The following is a 14,418-nucleotide window of genomic DNA, read 5'->3' as shown; positions in this document are numbered from 1 at the left end:
AAAGCCAATGCTAATGATTATGTTGATGTTCATACACACACCACTATCATAAAACTTTAACGTTTCCACATGATCATAAAACTTAAACACAGTTCACAGAACCAATAGCATGGGAGAGTAGGTCAATTAGTGTGCTGATCACATAGACAAAACACAAACTAGTAAGAAGGAAAATCTATATGTAAAATATGAAGCAAGAAAAAAACAAAAAAAAAACACTACAGCCGGTGCTTATATCGTATATCTTGCACTCGTTCTCAGCTTATATACCTAGTACCTAGATCTAATATAGGATTAATATATTATTACCACACAAGAATTATTTATGGTCATTTGATTAGCAATCTTGGAGAGTAATAACTTTTAAAAGCTTAGATAATGTTGTTATACGTTCTAGAGAATTCAACTGAAACATAATGAAGAAAGATTGGTTCACAAAATTAAAAGATTAAAGATAACCATACGATACTGTCCTATAAAATTAAACACCACAACCATTTCTGGTAGATTCAAAGTGTATCTGAGTATCGAAAAGAAGCAAGACAGGTACCAAACAAAAGAAAAAAGAAGATAGATGAAACAACTTAAAAGAGAGATGTTCCCTTTCCCTTCTTGTCTCCACCGATCTCAAAGTGCTTGCACCTCTGCAAAACCCACACACAGATGTAAGCAATAGAACTGATGAGACTGTAAGCGTTAAACAAAGATAAAGAATGTCTCGGACATTACCTTAATAGGGCGTTGGGAGAAATGCTTGCAACTTTGGCACTGAAGCCTCAGGACAATCTTCTTGGTTGTCTTCGCCTGTTCCAAAGAAATACAAATGATTAGCAGGCAAAAGTAACAGATCATTCCTACAATAATTTCACATGATTAACTGAAACATATTTCACAGTCGAATCAAAGCTCCTACATTGGTTCTCAGAATGTAATTAGGATCACGATAAGGCAAATCAAAACTGACTCAGAGCATTACTGTTGCTTTAGTGTTACCTTCTTGTGGAAGACGGGCTTGGTCTGACCTCCATAACCAGATTGCTTGCGGTCATAACGACGCTTTCCCTGGGCAGCAAGACTGTCTTTACCCTTCTTATACTGCGTCACCTTGTGCAAGGTATGCTTCTTGCATTCCTTGTTCTTGCAGTAGGTGTTCTTAGTTTTAGGAATGTTCACCTAAGACACAAAAAAACAAACCCTTTTGAGTTAAACTACCACAAGAAATGGTTTCAACAACAACATACAGAACTGAGTACCATCATAAAACAGAAATCCCCCTTAAGTTTACACACATCAATGTATTAACATAACTTCCCCATTCTCCTAAATCATTCAGAACTGATTGCTACAATACGAACTGACTACTCAACTAGTCAATAAACAGTTTGTGAATCCTAAAATTACAAATCCTTCAAATGAACATACAAATTTCCAAATTCCCCTAAAAATCAGAACTGAATTGCATAATAAATGCACGACGTTACATCATTTCTGATGCTCTGCTCTTCACAGAGACGAAGTGAATCAAATCCTCTAAGAAAACAACACAACCGATTCAAAGACTGAGCATTCTAGACTCCAATAATACTCGATTTCAGATGCAAAAACAAACACAAAACAGATCTAAAAACAAGTATTTTCGATTGTTCAAAAGCATACATTAGCAACCAAATACAAACTCTACGGAAATACTAAGTCTCAGCATAACCTAAGAGAAATCTAAAGAAAGAGAGAGAGAGAAGAGAGTCACCATTTTCGCTCTTCGGTGAAGCTCGGTGCCGTCGTTTTCCCCACTGCTCCAAAACCACAAATTATCTCAAAGGAGCGAGTTTATAAGAGAGACTTTGAGTGAAAACCCTAATCCTACAAACTTTGGGCCTTCAAAAATTAATAAAGCCCACTCACGTAATAAACAATCAGGCCCATATCAAAATCCCACTTTACCTTTTTCAGAAAGAGAATAAATACTATATTTTACTTTGCCGAAAATATTATTATTTTTACATCAATCAAATCACACTGGCCCCGTGAGACCAAAACTAGCCGTTTAGATATATATATACATACACACAACGGTTATGTTTGTTTCTTTCTTTCTTTGTTCAAAATTCAAACCTCGTGAATCACAAAACCCTAAATTCCCTTTTCAATTTCACTCTCTTTCTCTCTCTCTCTACTCTAACGCTCTCTGAATCTCAAAATCCCCAATTCCAATTTCGCTCTTTCTAAATCTTGAAAATTTCTTTAACAATGGCACCGACGCCGTCATCTGCAAGATCGAATCAAACCCCATACACTGTAATCAGAACTCCACAAACCAAACAACGTCTCAATTTCCACTCAAAACCCACAAACCCAGATGGATCCAAAGACCCAACTCCACCGGAGCATCCAGTCGAAGTAATCGGACGGATCCGTGATTACCCAGATCGGAAAGAGAGATCAGCTTCGATCTTGCAGGTTAGCCCAGATAACCAAACGGTACGAGTCAGAGCTGATGTTGGGTACAGAGATTTCACACTCGATGGTGTTTCTTTCTCGGAGGAAGAAGGGATCGAAGATTTTTACAAGAAGTTTATTGAAGAGAGGATCAAAGGTGTCAAGGTTGGGAATAAATGCACAATTATGATGTATGGACCAACTGGTGCGGGGAAGAGTCATACGATGTTTGGTTGTGGGAAGCAGCCTGGGATTGTGTATCGATCTTTGAGGGATATTTTGGGTGATTCTGATCAAGATGGTGTTGCTTTTGTTCAAGTCACTGTCTTGGAGGTTTATAATGAAGAGATTTATGATCTTCTTTCCACTAACAGTAGTAACAATTTAGGTATTGGTTGGCCTAAAGGAGGAAGCACCAAAGTAAGTTTCTTTTGTTCATTAGCATCTCTGGAATTTGTAGTTTCTGACTTGGAATTGGGTTGATTTAGGAGTAGTTTTCATTTTGATCAATATCTAAAGGTTTTGTAATTTGTTGTGTGTTTGTTTACAGGTTAGGCTTGAAGTAATGGGGAAAAAGGCGAAAAACGCAACCTTCATATCAGGGACAGAGGCTGGAAAGATTTCTAAAGAAATTGTGAAAGTGGAGAAACGGAGGATTGTCAAAAGTACTCTTTGCAACGAACGAAGTTCCCGGAGTCACTGCATTGTAAGAACGATTCTTCTTGATTGAATCATCATATATATATATATCTATACAACTCATGTCTGTTTCAGCTTACAAGTTTTATTGTTTCTGTAGATTATACTTGATGTGCCCACTGTTGGGGGAAGATTGATGCTTGTTGACATGGCTGGTTCAGAAAATATAGACCAAGCTGGGCAGACCGGATTTGAAGCTAAGATGCAAGTAATGTTTTGCTTTTGTAGCCTCTCTCGAACCATTTGATTCTACCAAAGTAGTTTAGTTTTGGATATCAACTGACCTATATCTCTCTCTCTCTGTACAACAGACAGCTAAGATCAATCAGGGAAATATTGCTCTGAAGCGTGTTGTGGAATCTATTGCAAATGGAGACTCTCACGTACCCTTTAGAGACAGCAAGCTGACCATGCTCCTCCAGGTGAATACTGTGTTCTATTGTTTACTCCTCTGGAAGATGTCTGTGGCAGCTCAGTTAACTTGAAGATATATTTAGTGTTCATCTATTTTTTTTCTGGATGCAGGACTCTTTTGAAGATGACAAGTCAAAGATTCTAATGATCCTGTGTGCTAGCCCTGATCCAAAGGAAATGCACAAGACTCTCTGTACTCTAGAGTATGGAGCAAAAGCAAAGTGCATAGTTCGTGGGTCTCATACTCCAAACAAAGACAAGAATGGGGGTGATGAGTCTGCTTCTGCGGTTATTTTGGGATCAAGAATAGCTGCAATGGATGAGTTTATTCTGAAACTCCAGTCTGAGAAGAAGCAACAAGAAAAAGAAAGGAATGATGCACAAAAGCAGCTGAAGGAGAAGGAAGAGGAAATTGCTGCTTTACGATCCCTACTAACACGAAAGGAAGCAAGTGCTACCAATGAAGAGGAGATAAATGAAAAAGTAAACGAAAGAACCCAACTTGTGAAATCGGAATTAGAGAAGAAACTCGAGGAATGCCGAAGAATGGCTGAGGAATTTGTTGAGATGGAGAGAAGGAGAATGGAGGAAAGGATTGTGCAGCAACAAGAGGAATTGGAGATGATGAGGAGACGGTTGGAGGAAATAGAGGTTGAGTTTCGGCGCTCGAGGGATGGAGGAAGTGTTGATGAAACTAGCGGGTTTGCTAAAAGATTCAGGAGTCTTTACTCTGATGATGATCCTGGTATGGTGAAGTCAATGGACCTTGACATGGGTGAACCAGAACCAGTCGAGCAACTCTGGGGGGTTTCACACCAATCCAGCAACACAATTAGCAGCAATTTCACTAACATTTTGCAACCAAAACCTGCAGAGAATATGGTAACGCAGATGTTCCCTGACCGGGTATGCTTGAGCACTGTCTTTGAAGAAGAAGAGGTTGAAGAAGAGGAAGAAAAAGTGATAGTTGAGGATAAAAGCATCTGCTTAATAACAACACCAATGCTTAGTTTAAACTCTGAAGGTGTGGGTAAAGAGAACTGCTTCAACAGTGCAGATGACAAAGAATCAGCCTCGTCAAGAAGGTTGAGAATTCAAAACATTTTCACCCTTTGTGGCAATCAGCGAGAGCTGTCACAACACGGTGGACATGAGGAGGATCAAGCCAATAATGATGCACCACTTGATAAGAAAGACAATCAGTTGTTTCCTACAACGAATAAGGCTGAAGCACTAGCAGTGGAAGAAGCAAAGGAAAACAATATCTCAGTCGATGAAAGGAAAGACGGTCAGATAGATATATATGTTAAATGGGAAACAACTGCTGATAACCTTCGAAAGCTCATAACAACCCTCAGAGTTACAAAGGATGCAACACTAGCTGACTTGAGGAAGCTTATTGAGATCTACCTTGGATCTGATAACCAGGCTTTTACCTTTCTTATGCTCGGGGTAATAACTAATAAGCACAAAAAGCTTTTCATTGATCTCTTTGTTATGCTCTGATCCTAAATGCAGTTTCATTTCAATGTTTGAAGGAACCATGTGGAGCTCAAGTGGCAAAGGAGAAAGAATCAACAGTTCAAGCGGCGAGCCTTCCTTTCTGCAACGGACATGCTTACCTCGCTACTTTGAGACCGGGAAAGAGCTCACAGCTACAAAGTCTTACACCGGCAAGTCCCCTTCCACTAACTCCCATAGAAAACAAGATGCAATTTACTACGCCCATCTCAAGAGTGACACCCAGCCACCAAGTTGATGAATTTTCATCACCCAATCTCGCAGCTCATCTCAGCTCCACTCCGTTCATCACTACTAGAAGACATTAGTCGCTATGTCTTGTTTTCTGTGTTTAATGGTAGCTTTTGAAAGATGTAACCTACGCCTATTTCTCGGTGTTGAGAAAGAAATACTCTTTATGTAACCAAAATGTATGTTCTACGATGTTTCAGCAGATGCAGACAAAATATATTTTCTTATTTTTGTCCAAGATTTGTCAACAGGAATCTTCATCAAAGTCTGAGAACTTCATTTGACCAATATCACTAGTAAATAACGTTGGTTTTGTATATTTAAATATATTATGAACGCCACAAGGTTGGAGAAGACGAGATAGGTTTTCACATTTTCATTCTATATCGAAGTTTTAGAAAACAGAGGAGGAAAAAAGTGAAGTACACATGACAAGTTACACTTTAATGCTTTATTAACAGATTCTTCTAAAACAGAGAATGAGAGATTGGGAGAATGTATTAACTCTCTTTCTTTCTCTCATCTTGTTCCAAATGTTAAAACAATGCGTGGACATGTCTTTCCTATTATCAGAGGACAGAGCCATCAGCATGGAATGTTGTCTTTTCACTCTCATCAAACTTCTCATTCCTTATCTTCATTTCCTCTTTTTCCCAGAGCCGCCAATGGTGAGGAGCTCGAAGCTTCTAATGGCATCCTCATGCCCAGGCCTTGCAGCTGCAGATGTTTGCTTGGATTCATAGCTCTGTTGAACCCGTTGGGTTGTGGCATGGCGTGATCCACTTGAAAATAGTCGGCTTGAGTGGTTCTCGCTTGGCTCCGCTGATGAGCCAGGTCTGCTGCTTGAGATCACACCTCTCTTTGAGGTACTTCCATTCCGAGACTCGTGCTGCAAGTGAAGCCAACAAATCAAGACCAACTCATATTCTTTAGAAAATTCCTACTTAACCTGAGGATATCTTTGAATCATCAAGTACAGAAATTTTCATGATAGATCTACAGGATTGGCCAACAAGAGAATTAACACCAAAAACTAACCACTTCCTTGGCAGAAGCGGGTATATCATCAGAAGATCTGTGTCTAGAGCGGTCACCATGAGCGCCTTGGCTTGAAACATTTCGTCTGGTGAATGCCTCAAGTGCGCCTGTAAATCTTCCTCGCAGGTCCTGTCCTACTACACAGAACAAGAAAATGAGTTGTTTGGGATCTTTCACTATTTGAGAATTTTTGTTAAGTCTCTGGACACAATTTGATATCTGAAGGTTCAGGTGAAATAGTGCACGTTTATCAGCACCCAAAATTATCATCACTCAAGTCTCAAAAATATACAAGCTAAAAGACATTTTTGATATTTATCTTTGTATTAGTCGGAGAAATTTAGTCATAAGAGGCAGAGAACATCAGTGTACCTGTAGGCTTTTCAGCTCTTTCTGCAGGTGGTCCTGGAGGGTCCAATGCTGGTCTTGGAGATGGCTGTTATGAATGATAGACACATAGATAACAATAGCAGGATAAGATTTTGGATTATTTAATTGTGGCTCTCACAAGTAAATCAAGAATAGGACTAACCCTTGGTCTCGAACTAGAGCCAGACTGAGGATATTTTGAAATTGTCCAATCGAACACGTAATCGAGCTGGTAACCTGCATAGTTCATTCCATCAAAGAAAGCAAGGGATGATACTTCGTAAGTCCCACAAAACTGCATAGACCATAAACAATCTAATAATCGATCGGGATTAAAAAAACAAAGAGAGTAAGAATTTTTAACCTTCACGAATGAAAAGGTCCCTGAAAAGTCTTCTCAGATATGAATAATCTGGTTTGTCCTCAAATCTCAATGATCGACAGTAATGGAAATACGAGGTGAACTCTGATGGATACGACTTGCAAAGTGTCTCCAATAAGTAAAACCATGCTATGTCAGTACTACTGAACATCTTAAAACATTATCTGCCTACAAAACCTTAACAATGATGTACCTCTACAGAAGTAAGCATCTTCTTTTCACTAATCTTGTCATACTTCTGCTTCTTTGTACCAGCTTTTAAACCTTGCCACGGAAGACTGGGACAGGAGAAATGAACTCAAGTCCAAGAATTTCATTTTCTTTAAGAAGTTATAAGCTGTATGCAACAAAGAAATTCCACTACCTTCCTCGTAGAAAATACATCAACACATAACCAAGTGACTCCAGATCATCTCTTCTACTTTGCTCTGTAACCAAGTGTGAAGCCAAGAGTTTTTAAATGCTTCTGACAAGAAATCCGCGGATGTATGAGATGAAAGCAGCTCTTACCAATCCCAAGGTGTGTGTTCACACTTGCATACCGAGCAGTTCCTGTAAGATTCTTGTTTTCCCTGCAAAATTACAAGGAATTCTAACAAAGCAAGCTGGTACAGGAGTGCACAAAGTAAAGTATCGAACACAGGTCTTGAACTCAGTAAGGAGAAGAGAATATTTTCTATTCTCGTACCAACACAAAGGTCTGGGAGAGAGCTATAAGAAAACACTCGTGCAGCATAAAATTTGTGTTTCAGTAATAGGATAGGCATGAAAGATCAACTAAAATAAATACTACAACAGGTTCCTAGACAAAAAGATTCAGTAAGCATTGATATCCGCAAAGGAAGGGTAAGAATTTGCAGATCTCACCTGTATGGTATATGCTTTTGTGTCTGAAGATCCTTGTATTTTTTAGCAAGGCCAAAATCAATGATATACACCTGAGGTTGAAAATTAATTCAGTAAACCAGAAGGCTTTAGTACTAGTCCTATCCTAAGAATCACACGAAGATTTATTCCAAAGACACCTTCAAGACATACACCAACTCATGCTGAAACAGTAGGATTACCTGGTTTGCTTTTCGCCCAAGACCCATCAAAAAGTTGTCTGGTTTAATGTCGCGGTGAAGAAAACCCCGTGAATGCATGTACTCAACTCTACATAACTGCATTGGTACAACATATTCAAATGAAGAGATGAGCAGCGTTCCCAAAGACCAATCTAACATCATAACATAAAGGGCACACCCATTACTCAGCACTTACCAATTGATCTGCGAGCATTAGAACACATTTTAATGAAAATATTCGCTTGCAGTAATTGAACAAGTCCTCCAAGCTAGGCCCAAGAAGGTCGATAACCATACAACTGTATTCACCCTCAACTCCAAACCATTTGAGATGGGGAACACCCGCTATTTGAAAATAAAGATAACATGTTAAACCATCAGAGTTTGGAACTAAAAACTTCATATAAACTAACCAAGAAACACAACTCACTTCCTCCTTGAAGAAACATATATATTTTCGATTCATACTGCAATTGAGGATGCCTCGTCTTCACAGGTTCCTATTGTCAAAGAGAACCGTTTTTAGAAATGGAGCTTGATAAACAGAGAAAGAGTGAAACATGAACGTTGAGGTACAGTATGATTTCAAGTCAAAACTAGTCTTACTCAAAACTATTTACAAAAACTGTCAGATACAATCATAGAAACATATAAAGACTGCAAGAGTCAGTAGGATCCAAAATTTGAATGAAGAACTAAGAAAACAAATACGTAGTTGTTACCAGCTTAACAGCGACTTCTTCTCCTGTTTGGATATTGATCCCTAGATGATGACACACACATCAAAGAGAAAGATTAAAAAATCACACTTTAGATACAACTAAACAAAACCCAAATGCAAGAACACTCTCAACATGCCAAAAGATTGGTACCTAAATAAAGTTCCCCGAAGGATCCACTTCCAAGCTTCCTACCCAACTTAAACTTCCCGCCGGTAACATGATCCATCTTTTGATTCCGATCCATCTCTCTCTTTTTGAATTCACCAGTAAAACCCAATCGCCATATACAGTTAAAGACGGGTTCGAATCAAAAAACAAACCCAAGTAGCTAAATCAGCAAGTTAACAAACAACACAAGTGGATTGATTGATTGATTGATTGAAGCTGATATGAAAGTTGAGGACTTTCGCAAGAAAAGTGTTTTCTTTTTAACTGCGAGAAAGAAAGAAAGAAAGAAAGAAGAATCTATTTAGAAGAAGGAAGAAGGAAGAATCGGATCTGAGTTTGAGGGAAGATTTTGCGGAGATTTGTGGAAGAAAAAGAGAAACAAAGAATAATAAAAGAAGAATATGGCAAAAAAATTGTATCCCTCTTAATCCTCTCTATGTGTTTGTTTATTATTGTTGTTGTTATGTGAGATTTATGATAAGAGAAGAAAGAGTGACAAACTTGAACGTAAATCGGATCTTATTTATTATCTTGATTTGTTGTATATATATACTTAAAAGAACAAATTAGGTGTTTGTTTTCGTGCACGGTTTAACATTTTATTTCTTTCTGTTCTCTAACGACAAATATTTTAATTCGTACAGTAAAACCTCTAATGTTGGAGATCAAGATATTTTATTAATTTATAGTAATATTAATTTATAGATATATTTTTAATTGTTTATTTTTTTTAAATTATGAATTGGAACAATTATAGCAAAATAAGATTAAACTTTCGGATGTTATAAATTTTATGGTTTAGGAATTGAACTTGTAATATTTATAAAGCATTATTGACAATAAATTACAAATACTATAAACAAATTGACTTATACACATGACATACATAAATTCAAATTTATGAATAATAATAATATTAATTCTCATATTTTAATAATCTGTCTAATTATCAAATTGTAAATGATGCATATCTAAAAATTAAAACTTTAAAATTTAATTATTTGTATGACATGTTATAAAATATTTTAGAGATATCATTATAGTTTGAAAATACAACATTACAAATGTTCTATAGAAATGAGTTTTAGGAGAAACATACACTATTATATCAGTATATATATATATATATATAAATTTACATGATTATTAATTTATGATATTATTGGGACCATATTTTACATTGAGATTTCAAAAAAATTATTATCTTATTATCTTATCGAATATTGTTAATTTTTACACTGGCCCGACTTGGGACCAGCAAAATTTATTAATTTATAGTGATTATTAATTTATAGAGTATTAATTTATAGAGGTTTTACTGTACTAAGTATACAGTACCATCAATTAATGATCTACAACAGCGAGATCAAAAATATATATATGGATACTCAAATTATTTTCCATATTAAAAACAACTTCTACATTGCCACATTGGTCATTCTAGCACAAATCATTTGGTTTATTTTATGATCTCTAGCTTGCACATCATGTAGTAAGATGTTTGGAAGTGTGAAGGATCTGATTAAATAAAAAGTTTGAACAATTTAATTTTAAATTAAGAAACCTAAGCATGCACATTTACTTGTGCCTCCCGAACGTTTTTGGTAACGTCGATACATGGAATACTTTGTTTTTATATGGCCTTAGAAATAAAGCTCACCCGCACCAAATACTGTCGAGTCTTTCATGTGTTCTTCAGGTAAATCTAGGAGTACCTCTAACTCTCTAAGGAAACAAGACACTGACCATTGTATATTTGAAAATCTAAAAAAAGGTATGTTGTTTGTGTTGTTGTTTCGATAGATATATCAAAACTGTGCATGTGGCTGTCAAAATCTTATATGGTAATTTTCTCCTGCATCTCTTCATTTGGTTTCCTGATGAAGTTTAGTTTGAAGATTGATCAGGTTTTAACTGGTGGGGGCAGTAAGATGGTGTTTGAACTCTTGTAGTCAACCTAATTAAAGCTCTTTCAAATTTAGCCACATACGTTTCAAAAAAATCATTACCTTGCTTCAAACTCATCAACTCAAAAATTGTTCACAGTCGTGGATACAATCACGCAAGCAAGGTTCCATCATATTTCGGGGTTTAGTTGTTTCTGGTGCAGCCTTAATCATGTTTGATTGGTTCAGATCAGGTGGTTTTGGTTAGATTTCTTAGATTTATTTCCCCAAACTGAAAACGGTGTGACTATAAAATGAAAATACCCAAACTAGGAGAGATCAAGATGAATAATAATCTCTTCAGAGTTATTCCCCCAAATGGGTAAAGTAGCCTTACGTAATGTTGAATACGAAATCACATTATCAATTATTAAACCGGCTGAGATATTCTAAACCAGAGACTCTTATTTTTCCGATCAACCTGAGCTCACCATCATCCATCACATGCGAAGGAGAGTCCTCCATTCCGAGTGCATGCTCCCAAGTCCGACAAGCAGATTTGAAGCTGAGGCACTGATGTAGGAGAGCATACAGTTGTAGCCTCTTTGAGTAAGGAGCTGAATCGTGAATGCGAAACCTCCATCGCCCGATATCAACAGTATATTAGCCGGAGCACGGTGTCTCGAGGGAGAATCATCAGAAGTTTTAACCAAAAGCTAACAACTTTTCAACAACAAAAAAAGGACCCATAAAAGCTTTAAATCTGCAGTTTAACGATTAAATAGTACTCAGACCAGGCACGAGCAACCTACAATACTCCAAAACAGAAACATGATCGATACATATATACAAAGGTAACACTAAACTCAATCTGGAAAAGTAAAAACATGAGCTTTTCACTGAAAATTTCTCCTCTCAGGCATTTAAACAAACAGTGCCAAGGCATGTAAGTAAAACCAAGGAAGAATCATCAAAAATTCGACAACTTTGCAAGAAAGGAAAAGACTTTGAATTTGCATTTTTACGATTAAGTACTCAGGCCTTTCCCCACAGTCTGTACATGCACCAGAAACTTACCAATTCCATCTATCTACAGTACTCAAAACAGAAACTCAGAATCATGCATTTAAACAAGCAGAGCGCAGGCATGTAAGTAAGCAAGGGAGAAGAATCATGAGAAGTTTTCATCAAAAGCAAACAACTTTACAAAAGACCCATAAAAGCTTTGAATGCTGCATTTTAACGAACTCAGACCATGCACCAGCAACCTACAACACTCCAAAACAGGAAACATATCCAATACATGCATGTATACAAAGATTACACTGAAATCAATCTGAAAGTTAAATAATATGAGCTTTTCACAGAAACTTTCTTCTCTCTGGCATTTAAACAAACATTTCGAAGGCATGAATGTAACATCAAGGGAGAATCATCAAAAAAATCCATCAAAAGTTGGCAACTTTACAAGAAGCGAAAAGACTCACAAAAGCTCTGAATTTGCATTTTACGGTTAAGCAATCAGAGCTTTACACAGAAACTTTCTTCTCTCTGGCATTTAAACAACCATTTCGAAGGCATGAATGTAACATCATCAAAAAAATCCATCAAAAGTTGGCAACTTTACAAGAAACGAAAAGACTCACAAAAGCTCTGAATTTGCATTTTACGGTTAAGCAATCAGACCTTTCCCCACATTTTTTTTCTAGCAACCTACAACGTCCAAGAACCCTATAGAACTGAAAGTGTCTAAGCTAAGAATCATCAAAACATCCATAAAAAGTTAACAACTTTACAAAGAAAACAAAAGACCCACAAAAGCTTTAGATCTGCATTTTATGGTTCTGTAGAACTCAGAAAGCATTAAAGTGGTGAGAAGGAGAAAGACACTCATGAGTTCATGAACATGTGACATTAAAAAAAAAAAATCAAAACCCAGAAAAACTTGTGCAGGAAAAGAAGAAAGAACCCATAAAAGTTTTTCTTTGAAACACTTTAGAGTAGCGAGAGAAACGAGGAAGATATTACAACCTAGGGAGGCAAAGAAACTGGGAAAACGAGAGCAAAGAGAAGAAAGAACTCACAGTGACGTACGATTGAACGGAGAAGACGAAAAGCAGCGATTACACCCCCAGAAGGAAAACCTTCCTAAGCAAAACAACAGAAAAATAAGAAGAGTTACTAAAAGTACATCATTGCGTAAATATACTGGTTCGATCGAAGAAAAAAAAAAAAGAGAAAGATAAAGAGAGGGAGGGAGAGAGAGAGAGACTTCACCTGCGGATGCAGGAGGACGAAGTTTGACCCAGAGACCGACTGATAAAAACAAATCAGTATATGAAAAGGAAATTTGTTCGTGGTGACTAAATGACGTTATTGCCCCTTTCGAATCTTTTATGTTCATTTATGCCAAGCTTTAAACACTAATCATAGCTAACTGGGTTTAGTAGTCTACGACGTATCTAATTAAGCCCCATAGTTAACATGCAAAATCTTAATTAATCGATCGATCAGTGAACTAACGACCAAATACATGATGCATATTTATTTACTTGTATGTTTTGGCCATATACTTAGTTGATGTTTTTCTTTGATAAAATGTAGGAAATTAAAAAAATCACATATATATATATATATATATAAATAATCAAATTTTATGAAATCAAAAAAAGGTTTGATATATTTTATTATAAGAAAATATAAGTAAATTAAATGAAAATATAATAGGTACGATGTTTTAAAAAAGAAGATACATATTAATTAGATAGTGGGCCACATGTCAAGTTCTCAAATTAACCTTACTTAATATAAAACTATGTACTAACCCGCACTATGTATGGAATAAATTGATTTAAATAAAATATTATGAGTAAAAATTATCATTTGAGATTTAAAATTTGTTTGTATAAAACAAAATCTGTTGGTAAATTTTTTTTCGTTTATTCAAATTTGCGTTTATTTCTGTAAACTACGTTTCACCCGTGAAATATTTGAACTTGGAAAACAATTATAAGGTGGTTTAGAAAGTTTTGATGTCTTTTTGTGTTTCTAAAAATCAAATTCACATATTTTATGTTTCACGTTATTATCAATATCACTATACCATTAAATAAATAAAGCAATATTTTTAAACTAATAGATTTAATTTAAACTAATTCTAAGTTTAAAAATGCAATGAGAAAAATGATCAAAGCGATAAATAAATGAATAATTTTTTTTTTGTAAAATATAATTTACTTTTAATAAGTAAATAGGTTATAAAATGATAATTAAATATATTTTTTGATTTAATAGTTGATTAAATCTTTCATTTTTTAAAATTAATAAAAATACATTGGCTCATAATATTTCAATAGCATATTTATGTAAATAACCGTGAGAAGTAAGAGCATTTATTAGAAAAGTACAGGAAGCTTTGTAAGCACGACAGTTCAGCATTTTTGTGAGAGTGCTTCTCTATTAATATATGGAGATAAGATATAAGA

General features: G+C 35.9%; 3 protein-coding genes and 1 long non-coding RNA gene across 6 annotated transcripts in view; 1 reads left to right on the top strand and 3 right to left on the bottom strand.

Moving 5' to 3' along the window:
• The window catches only part of LOC104719016 (60S ribosomal protein L36a), a 4,043-nt gene extending 2,205 nt beyond the window's left edge, over window positions 1–1,838 (bottom strand). Inside the window, exons 1-4 of one of the 2 annotated variants that reach the window (XM_010436847.2) lie at window positions 1,748–1,838; window positions 994–1,173; window positions 730–804; window positions 380–644 (exon numbers count right to left, since the gene is read on the bottom strand). In XM_010436847.2, coding sequence (XP_010435149.1) covers window positions 585–644; window positions 730–804; window positions 994–1,173; window positions 1,748–1,750 — 318 coding nt within the window. In that variant the 5' untranslated portion in view covers window positions 1,751–1,838 and the 3' untranslated portion in view covers window positions 380–584. Of the gene's footprint in view, window positions 1–379; window positions 645–729; window positions 805–993; window positions 1,174–1,747 lie in introns of those variants that run through there. The other variant, XM_019230583.1, reaches the window with a different exon arrangement.
• Window positions 2,111–5,528, top strand: LOC104719013 (kinesin-like protein KIN-10A). Its single transcript, XM_010436845.1, has 6 exons — window positions 2,111–2,856; window positions 2,987–3,142; window positions 3,236–3,343; window positions 3,447–3,557; window positions 3,661–5,001; window positions 5,088–5,528. The coding sequence occupies exons 1-6, from the start codon at window positions 2,248–2,250 to the stop codon at window positions 5,376–5,378; spliced, it is 2,616 nt and encodes an 871-aa protein (XP_010435147.1). The 5' UTR covers window positions 2,111–2,247; the 3' UTR covers window positions 5,379–5,528.
• Window positions 5,654–9,486, bottom strand: LOC104719012 (casein kinase 1-like protein 11). Of its 2 annotated transcripts, none has more exons than XM_010436842.1 (14): window positions 9,030–9,486; window positions 8,880–8,920; window positions 8,588–8,657; window positions 8,354–8,502; window positions 8,158–8,253; window positions 7,958–8,028; window positions 7,601–7,662; window positions 7,455–7,518; window positions 7,284–7,368; window positions 7,073–7,199; window positions 6,872–6,945; window positions 6,712–6,775; window positions 6,340–6,476; window positions 5,654–6,190 (listed from the first exon to the last, which is right to left on the bottom strand). In XM_010436842.1, exons 1-14 carry the CDS (start codon window positions 9,121–9,123, stop codon window positions 5,939–5,941), a joined length of 1,386 nt encoding a protein of 461 aa, XP_010435144.1. In that variant the 5' UTR covers window positions 9,124–9,486; the 3' UTR covers window positions 5,654–5,938. The 2 variants fall into 2 exon arrangements, with proteins under 2 accessions (XP_010435144.1, XP_010435146.1); XM_010436844.2 differs by having other exon boundaries at window positions 6,340–6,473.
• LOC104719011 lies at window positions 11,284–13,297 on the bottom strand. The gene is made up of 3 exons (XR_756488.2): window positions 13,211–13,297; window positions 13,018–13,081; window positions 11,284–11,696 (listed from the first exon to the last, which is right to left on the bottom strand). It is a non-coding gene; the product is annotated as an uncharacterized LOC104719011 (long non-coding RNA).

This window comes from Camelina sativa, chromosome 10 (genome assembly GCF_000633955.1).
Source record: "Camelina sativa cultivar DH55 chromosome 10, Cs, whole genome shotgun sequence".
NCBI lineage: Eukaryota > Viridiplantae > Streptophyta > Magnoliopsida > Brassicales > Brassicaceae > Camelina > Camelina sativa.
This window is presented reverse-complemented; position numbering and strand designations above follow the sequence as displayed.

Excerpts from the sequence above, each read along its gene's own strand:
- LOC104719013 (XM_010436845.1), top strand. The coding sequence starts at position 2,248 with ATGGCACCGACGCCGTCATCTGCAAGATCGAATCAAACCCCATACACT. Across the intron at positions 3,143-3,235 it reads GTTCCCGGAGTCACTGCATT|ATTATACTTGATGTGCCCAC; the intron begins GTAAGAACGATT and ends TTGTTTCTGTAG. Across the intron at positions 5,002-5,087 it reads TTACCTTTCTTATGCTCGGG|GAACCATGTGGAGCTCAAGT; the intron begins GTAATAACTAAT and ends CAATGTTTGAAG.
- LOC104719012 (XM_010436842.1), bottom strand. The coding sequence starts at position 9,123 with ATGGATCGGAATCAAAAGATGGATCATGTTACCGGCGGGAAGTTTAAG. Across the intron at positions 8,254-8,353 it reads TAATGCTCGCAGATCAATTG|TTATGTAGAGTTGAGTACAT; the intron begins GTAAGTGCTGAG and ends GTACCAATGCAG. Across the intron at positions 6,776-6,871 it reads GCTCTAGTTCGAGACCAAGG|CCATCTCCAAGACCAGCATT; the intron begins GTTAGTCCTATT and ends CATTCATAACAG.